The sequence below is a fragment of the Solea senegalensis genome, linkage group LG19 (assembly GCF_019176455.1).
Source record: "Solea senegalensis isolate Sse05_10M linkage group LG19, IFAPA_SoseM_1, whole genome shotgun sequence".
NCBI classification, from domain to species: Eukaryota; Metazoa; Chordata; class Actinopteri; order Pleuronectiformes; family Soleidae; genus Solea; species Solea senegalensis.
The window spans coordinates 11,730,344-11,739,859 of NC_058038.1; the positions used below are offsets into that span (position 1 = coordinate 11,730,344).

At 40.3% G+C, this 9,516-nt stretch overlaps 1 protein-coding gene across 1 annotated transcript in view; it reads right to left on the reverse strand.

Moving 5' to 3' along the window:
• LOC122784702 (ras-related protein Rab-26) overlaps window positions 1–8,983 on the reverse strand; it is a 33,649-nt gene extending 24,666 nt beyond the window's left edge. The window contains exons 1-2 of the mRNA XM_044050018.1: window positions 8,136–8,983; window positions 6,417–6,527 (exon numbers count right to left, since the gene is read on the reverse strand). Coding sequence (XP_043905953.1) covers window positions 6,417–6,527; window positions 8,136–8,372 — 348 coding nt within the window. The 5' untranslated portion in view covers window positions 8,373–8,983. The remainder of the gene's footprint in view (window positions 1–6,416; window positions 6,528–8,135) is intronic.
• Between the last annotated feature and the right edge of the window lie 533 nt (window positions 8,984–9,516).

The window sequence follows — 9,516 nt, forward strand, 5'->3', positions numbered from 1 at the left end:
CAAATTAACAATTTAAATCTTTTTTGCTTTATGCCTTTTTCCATCTCTGTATCTCCATCAAGCTTCATCTCATCAATGCTCCCATATTCCGACAGTTCAATCACCTACTTCCTTCATGTCACGGTAAAATATTCATGACGCTCAGCGGGGTTCTTCTCTTTCTAGCTCCCTGTGACATTAGGGCAGCAGGTGGCAAAGCTGTTTCTTGTTAATTACCATAGTCTGGTTAATTACAAAAACATCTCCCTATTGGCAGAAATGAACACACACACACACATACATTGGCCTGGATTAACAGTCACCGAAGCGTACATGAGTACACTTTTTAATTTCGTAAGGGCTGGGTCTTGTAAGTCAACAAATAAAAACCTGCCCCTAATTATAACAACACCGGCCTCAACAGGACAATTAGTGACAATCAAAATGGCATAGTTCACACTCACATAAACGAGTATATTCAATTCAATTCATTTATCCGAGCACAGAAAAAAAAACCTGCACACATGCTGACATGATTATGCTTGGCACTTTAATTGCACCCACTCAGAGGCGGCAGGTGGGCTGACAGGGAAGAGAGTGGATAATGGAGAGATCAGTCATCCTCTCACTTACTATAAAAACAACATAAAAGCTGGAAAACGAGTGACAGACAGTTGCAGGAAGACCAAAAATGGTGAGGAGATGGACTTGTCAGGGACATCCACAAAGGCAGCTTGATTTTTTTGAGGATAATCATAATATTACACTCCAGACTCGCCTCTCTTATTAATTACTTGCTCTCTAAAATTGTGCATAGCAGACATTACAGACTCCTATTGATGTTTCTAACTTTTAAAATTCTTCCTAAAATCAAGTGGAATACCTGAATGTTTTAGTACATGACTATGTTAAGTTCCAAAATATTTGAGATGTGAATGAACTCTTGCCTTTGCAGCAAGAAGACCCGAGTTAGTGACCTGGTCTGAACATGGAGTTCGCATGTTCTCCACGTGTGTGTGGGGGTTTTCTCCAGGTTCTCTGGTTTGCTCTCACAGTCCAAAAACAACAAATTTGACACACTGTAAATGTGATCGTAGGAGTGAATGTGTGGCCCTGTGATGGACTGGCGACCTCTCCAGGGTGTGCCCCGCCTTTCGCCTTATGTCAGCTGGGACAGATGGATGTAAATGCATATTATGCCAAATGCAACAGATTTTGCCTTTGGTAAATATAATCATCCTTTCATTCTGATCACCTTTTAATGATGTTGTCCACTTCATGAAGCTGCTGCTATCTTTTACACATGGAAATGCCATAAATGATAAACTTTACAGGCAACAGAAATGCATTCTCAGTATGGAGACACAACAGCAGACAACATGGACATTTGTTGCCTTTCTTTTAGGTTTTACAAGGATATTGTGCCAAAAATGTTCACACATTTCAAGGATTGATTTTTAAGTTAATCCTTACAACACAGAGCATCCAGGCCTCTTTTCCATTTACTATATTAAAACATATTTTTACAGAAGCTATGAAAATGTGCAATATAGAGTGTCTTATATCGGCCCACCACTGCATTTACATCAACTGAAGAGACTGAAGGATTGCTTTTCTCCACAGAGTCATGAACTGAAGAGACAAGGAAAGGTTGTTTTTTCCACTACATCTAAAATGAGAGGAAGGTTGTTAGAGTAACATTGATAATTGGATTCCCTCTGAGCATCCTTGCCTCTCAGTGCTCTTCTCTATTTTGCTTTCTCCCGAGCTACGAGTAAAATCTAAAACTTGCTGTGCTCAGCCACACAGCAAAAGCTCGTTTTCACCAACTTCCTGATTGGAATATGGGATCTTAAAGGTTAGAATAAATGTTTGTCTTCAGGCTAGAACATTTAAATGAACAAATCACATATTATTTTCAGTAAGAATATGCCAAATAGCACACTGTGGAGGAAAAGTACAAAGAAAATGTATAGATAATCTATGCATTCAATTAAATTATGCATTATTGACAAAAGGCTATACGTGTTTAGACTTAGACAGCCTTGCTGACATCAAATATTATCAGAGTTTAGTGACAGATTGGAAGATTTGCTCTAGCCTTAAATGCCACATTGTTACTAGCAATTGTTGGAACCAATTTGGACGAGGCATTCAGCACCAAGGACAGCTCCAACTGCACAGCTTTTTGTCAACCTGTGAAAGATTTAGATGTGACACAGCTGTCATGGCAGATACCATTTGTTTAGTTTTTTTTCTTCTCCCATTTGTCTGTTGCAGGCGTCTCTCTAGGCGTCTGTTGTACGCCCAGAGCAGAAGCAAATCTAATCCCAAAGGAGTAAATTTTGTTTTTGTCAAAAACAAATAACACTATCAAAACTCCAACTCCAAAACAACTGATTTTTTTTAACCCTGATTTTCTTTAGAGCCACAGAACTCGACTGATGGCCACAAACTATTCAAAACAGACAACGAGCCACACTATCACACTGTGGCATATATTTGTTAATTGTACCTGCTTTGAAAGGCTTCTTTTGTGTCGGTCTCCCTCACAATGTCCTTGGGTTGTAACTACTGACTACAGCACCACATGTGTATCTACCCAGAGCTGGAAACAGTCACAAACAAAAGCTCAGCTTATCTTAGTTTAATTATACATATAATTATTAATTACCTTTGCTAAAAAACACAGCTCCCGTCTTAATTATCTGAGACGCACCAAAGGATTAAATTACACTTTCATCGTTGTGACAATTAGAAAAATCATTTATTGTAATAATGTGTCTTTTGGACGACAGCCGCATAACAAAATAAAATATAAATATGTCTTTATTGTGCCACTGTGGGGTACTTTTGTTGTCATATTTTAATTAATTTAATGACTAAATACTGAATTCAATTCAATAGCTATCTGATATAAGAGAAAAGGATCAGTATGCGAAACCTCAGTCTCAGATAAAGTTCTGATTCCTCCTGTGAAAGAGGCAACGTCTGTCTTTCAAAGATACAACAAAAACCTAACAACACACTCCTTGTATCCGGAAGAAGTGGAATAAGGTAATCAGATGAGATAGAGACAGAGAGAAAGTAGGTAAGCACCATTCGAGTGACGTGTGATTCTGGCGTTCTGTTTCTTTGCATCTTGAAATCTACACTAAACAAGTTACAAGATAAAATACCGCATCAGGACAATTTCCCCTTCACAGCAATTGTCACACAGCTGAAGCCTTTTACGTTCTGCCTGTGACCTCCTGACTGAAGTAACACGCCGACTCTTTTCAAGCTTTCATGCTGCGGGGACTTTATGGGCAACACAATCAAACACAGAGACAAGCTCTTGCACTCCGGTCAGCCTCAGCCACCTGCCCATCTGTTAAGACCTGGATTACCATGGCAACATATGACCTGGACATGCTGCATCACAGCTGGCCAGAGCATTCTCTATTCTCTGATTTTCTAAATTCAGAAAATCTATGAGTAAAATCCTTCATGGTGAAACTTTGTTCTGTTGAAATACCTCAGTACAACCAAGTATATTTCATCAAATGAGAACTAATCTTACTATTATGAGACTATACAGTGGACAACAGAAGTTTACACATCAAAGTTTGTCCACTGCTCTTGGGGAATACTGCTGATTCAGGACGCTTTCAGGATAAAACGAGATATAATTAACTTCCTTTGGGTACCACAGGGATCTATCTTGGGTCCACTGCTATTTACATTATACATACATAACACAATCAATACTTCAATTTGCTTTTTTTGTTTTGCTGATGATACTATTTTTTATTCTCTAGGCTCTACTTGAGCTCAGGCCCTGTAATGTAAATCCTTCATATGAGACTAGCATTAAAATATTAAATGACACGTATATAGCTCTTGCTGAGTCACTCAAACCTGTTTTAAACAAAGTGTCTTGTTCCAACTGTAAAACAAGTGGGCTGTTAACCTTGATGTCCATCCCTTCACTATGGAGATATTCTGTATTCTCATGCTGCCCCATCAATACACCGTCTGTCATAAACCACTACACTTAATCACAAATGTCAAAAACTGTTTCATATTCATCACTGTTCTCTTTATCACAGACAAGAGAAAATGGCATCTCATAATAATCTCTCAAAAACTGAGTCCCACATTTACCTCAAAAATATAATTTAATGTCTATTTACCTTCAAAAATGAACAGTTAATTTCCTTTCTGGAAAAGGAATAACTAACTAACCCAAACATTAACCTCTAGCCCTAACCCTTGAAATAAGAATGACATTGCTGTTTTCTATTCATGTCACCTGTCAGAGTAAGATGTAAAATGTAATAAAAGAATGTCTAGATCTACTTTACATTTTTGAATTAATATGATTGGAGTAGGCTGTCTATTTAAAATCTGTCTGCTTTCTTCTAGGGAGTTTTATAATTAAATCCAATCCTAGTTATGTTTCCTATTGTGACTTCCTGTATTTTTGAGCCTAACAAGATACCAGTGCGGCTCTGTAATCCTGCTGAGGCTTAAACAAGATGAGAGCACAATAAACAAGATGTAGAAGAAAACATAGAATGACACTGCTTTGAAGAGGGAAGCGGATCAAATCCCCATACAGACGCACACTGCATTTCTTTCCCACCAAATAAAGAGGATCAAAACTGTCTTTTCTAAAAATAACAATCCTCTCAGCCACTGTGTGTATCCTCCATGGAAAGACAAACAACAAGGTCCTTCATGGTTTCCGACCAGACAGTTTTTTATTTGGTCTTTCAACTTCACTAACAACGCATTATTTATACGATTCTCATGAATGTAGCTTTGAATGTATGCATTTCTAAACACGTCAGTTTTGAAGTGTGCTGGTGATGTTTTAGTTCATTTAAGTGAATGCTGTGACTGACCTATACAGTATAACATAAGAGTGATCCTTGAAGTGGTCCATTTCAATTGCACTGAAAAACCAACAACAAACCATGCAGAAAAGAGTGGGAGCCTTGAGGATGGTAATAACATTACTCATGTAACAACTGAAATGAAATAAGTCAACTAAGCTTTTACTTTTATGAGTTTTGTGCATTTTCCCCTCTGTCTGTATGTCTAGGACTAAGAGATGTTAAATCAAGTGCTCATCCACCCACAACCCACTCCAACCCACACAAGAGGCTATATAGAACGGCTGGACACTTTAGATAACACACAGTGGCAGTGACTCCTGTGGGCATAAAGGATCTAATGTTGCACCTACACTTTATGTAATGGTGTTAACTCTGAACTTATGTATGGACTTTCCATCATGCTGAGACAGACTGGTGGAAGAACAAGTCAGCTTGTCACCTATAAAACTGCACCCACTGATGCTGCTGATTAAAAGCAGTAAGAGAATTAGTAGTCGTGATAAAAACTGGAATGAGGTGACTGTCTCTGCTGATCACCTGACTGCACATCATGGACAGATCATAGACTGTTTATACATGTTGTTAATAAGGACATACCTAAAACCATTCTCATTCTCTTCCCCGGCCATCAGAGGGTGACTCCACTGATGAAGAATTCAATTTTGTGTGTATGTCTCTGAAAAATACTTTGTTACTGTACTTAAGTACAAAATTCATGTAGCTGTACTTTACTTTATTCATATTTCAAGCAACTTTTACTTTCACTCTACCTATCTTTGTTGCTCGTTACTACCAAATCAAATCAGAAGAAGAAGAGTTGCAATGGTCAGTTTTTATATAGGGCTTTTCCAGTTTTGACCATGGGGTTAAGTGTTGCTCAAGCACACATATAGACTAGCAGAGCCAGGAATTGAACCGACAACCTTTCACTTAAAAGACAACTTGCCCTAACACTGAGCTACCATGGCTCCATCCTTTAATACTTTTACTTCTAAGAGTTAAGTACATTTTATATCAGAAAATTACTTTTGATACTTAAGTACAATTAGTAATTTATTTTTAGCCGTAAAGTCCTTCTTGATGTTTTCAGCCAGAGTCCACAGCCACACCTTCTCATTCAAATATGGTCTCTTCAAATATCCAAAAAACAACCAAAAAACAAGGCGGTGCTGACTGGGCAAACGGCAAAGGTGAAGGCTTCCAAATGGCAGTTCATAACCTGATAAGTGACATCACTGTGGGTTGTACAGACACGCCCCTTTTCATTAATAAAGATGGACACTGTTTTTTTCTTTCTGTCCATCTGGGACAAAAAAAAGAGGCAAATTAGAGACGCCGTAGGGAGCAAAAAAATCTAAAGCATGTCAAACTAATTTAAGAAATCAATATCCTATCTAACACTGGAAATACTCACTGCTCGAGGCAATGTAAAGATACTGAATAGTTAAGAAAGTACTCTTTTTCAAAAAAAGGCACTGCATCTGAAAGAGTGTGTGTGACAACGTGTGGTGGATTTCTCTATTTCTTCTTTAGTTTCCTTTTTGTCAGACTCACTCTGAAGTCAATGCCCACGGTGGATATGAAGCTGCCAGCCAGGAACGCTCCATCTTTAAAACGGACAAGCAGACAGGTTTTCCCCACACCAGAGTCTCCAACCACCATCACCTGTTCAGGGAAAACAAGGAGGGAAACTCAGCCAGGAATGTCTGGAAGGCTAAACAACACAAATTTACAACCAGCACTAGGGGGAATAAATATTATGTACTGTCTGGCTGTTCACGAGAAAAATGTCAGAAAGAAACTCATAAACATACACATACAAAAAAACTAAATAATAAAAAACAGGAAACTGTTGTGTAAATCATTTTTTCTGATTATTTGTCCTCAGAACATGTGAATCATTCAACTGAATTTAATCACTGGTTTTTCAGTTCATGGTCAATGAAGAGGGATTTCCTGAAGGAGTGTGTGACAACTGAACAGACATTCATGTGTTTCTCTTTTTATTCTGAATTTGAAGGACCGATCTGGTCTCTGTAATCGGGTTAGCTGAAGGACCATGGAAGTCAAACAAGCCTTTTGTGTCCAGAGAGGGAGAAAGCAGAGAAACTGAAAAACAGAGAAGGTGGAACTAAATAATGTACAGTAACAGGTACAAGCATGACAGAGGATTTCACCCCTCTGTTTCTCCATGCTCCCTATTTCTCCTTTCAATCCGATTTTTTTTCTGCATGCTCGCCCTTCACTGCAGCTCTGCTTTATCTTAATGCCATGCAGGAGGAGCATTTCCCTGCCCTCAGGTTGTCCTGAATAAAATGCAATCAGTTTCTTTAGTGAAGAATAATGATATTACAGAGGGAACTGCATATACGATGACAAACAGTACAGTGACACAAATGACAACTGCTATAAAAAGGACAGAGGATATGATGCAGGATAAACTCTCCACAGCCACAGTGGGTGTATTTGATAGTGTACAAAAACAAAATATTATTGAAAGTGTGAGTTGCGAATTTGTTGACTGTAGTCCTTCCTTGTATCTAACAGAGAATTAGAGTGACGTGGTTAAGAGGCAACAGCTGATGAACAAATAAAACAATTAAAAGAGCAACACAAGGCCATTCTGTGGAAAAAGAACAGAGTGACATTCTGTGGGTGTGTGTGAGTCTGTGCTTGTGTTGTGCTGAAGTGAAGTGACAGCTCTCAGGGTGCTCTCATTATAGTTGGGTAACATGTTCACTGCAGATGCAGACCTGGCAACCTGCTGCTGCTGCTGCTGCTGCTGCTGTTAGTGATGATGATGATGATGACTCGAGTTGTGCAACTGTCCAACCAGTTGCTCAGCTCGAGCACATGATTTGTTTGCAGGCTGTTCCAGGGGGCGGTGTGTGTGTGCGCGCGCACCTTTTCCAGGTTATCGATCGTTTATTGACACAGCTGGTGTCATCCTGCTGCTGCTGTTTGATGTTTGATGAATAAAATGTGGTTGTAAAAAAAAACAAACAAAGGACAGACAGTTTGACAGGGAAGCAACACTGTCAAAGACCAACTGTTATCTGTGTATTTATGTATTTAATCTAAACCTGCAGGGAAACAAACAAACAAAACAAACAAAACACAGCAAAGTGACTCTGTGTTTGAAGAGGTTTGATTTACACTGACATGGACCTATATTTTCTACCGCATCATCTCGACTATATTATGTACAATGTTCTCAACTAAGCTGGTTTAGTACTACTTTACAGCTTGTTGTCACACATGTCAGCACCTTACCTTGAAGGCGATGTCATAAAACTCGCTGCTGTTGCTGATGGAGGGTCTGCTGGGATGAACCACACCGTTCATCTGAACGATGCCCGGGCTGCTCCTCGCACCTTTCCCCCCGGTGCCTCTCGTTGCCCCGGGTGTAGCAGCAGCAGCAGCAGCGGCGGTGGTGGAGGGGCTGCCTGTGGACGCCGGGCTGCTGGCGGCGGAGGCTTTATTCCCTTTGGCAGCCTTCTTACGAGACATTTCCCCGGGATTGAGAAAAAAAAAATATATGTGAATCTATCAGATGAAGCTAAACAAAGAAAAAAACAACACCAAACCACGTCTAGGGAGGAGTGAAAAGTTGCAGCTGCAGTTAAATGAGCTGATTTGTCATCACATGCTCCGTAACAGATCTTTTACTCCATGAAAAAAAATCCCTGAAATTCAGAAAACGCTCTCTGTGGTTGAGTCTCTCCGCTCTCTTGACAGCTCTCCTCAAATCAGGACAGCAGCCTCAGTACTGCGGACTGTGGCTACAGAGATTTGATTTGTCAGAGAAGAAGAATAAGACATTGAACGCAACACGGTCAGGACGCAGGACGCTCGTTGCACTTTGCACTGGACAACAACAATAAAATAAATCACCACTTAAAAACTTAAAACTGTCCGTTACATTGAAGCCATTGTCAGATGAGTTCACAGATTAAGTCTACCACCTTCACGCAACTCTCTGAGTTTCTCAGTGTGGCAGGAGAAGAGATGTCTCCTCTCCCAGTCCCCCCTGCTCTATTCCACCAATTGCCACCAGAGGGCGCATTATAATTTGAGGCAGCGTCGCTGTGTTTCTCTCCTGCGCTTGATTGAAGCTCCTCTCCACTTCCTGCCTCTCTACTGACCACCTGCCGCAGGTATGGACGCCTTGTTTAAACGCCTTGCTTAAACTGGAAATATGTTAATAAATACATTATGTGTTTATAGACGGTCACTGTGCCGCTGGTTCCAACTGGTCTGCCGGTATAGCCACGCTTCCCCCCGGGTTTGACCAACATTACCTGACTGTACGTTAGCTGCTTCCTCTCTTTGCCGCTCACTTTAACCACGTGCTTCATTAATGTAGTTTGGGAAGTTGTAAGATTGATTCCCCTCTGTTGCTTTGTCTGTGTTCGTCTGTTGTTGTTGTTGTTGTTGTTGTTTTGCTGGGTCATTAACTGCTTGGATTGTGATTCATTTTGCTGTGTATGAGCCATTTCTGTGTTTGGGTGTGTGTCTGTGAGGGGCCAGTAGGTGTCCTCAGTGCACCTGCAAAAGGGGTTACAAAGGTGGGAACTAGTGTTTCCGGGTGCAGGTGTTGCTAGTCGGAAGAGCTAACAGTTTTCGACCGCTCTGCTCCGCCACGCTACGGCAG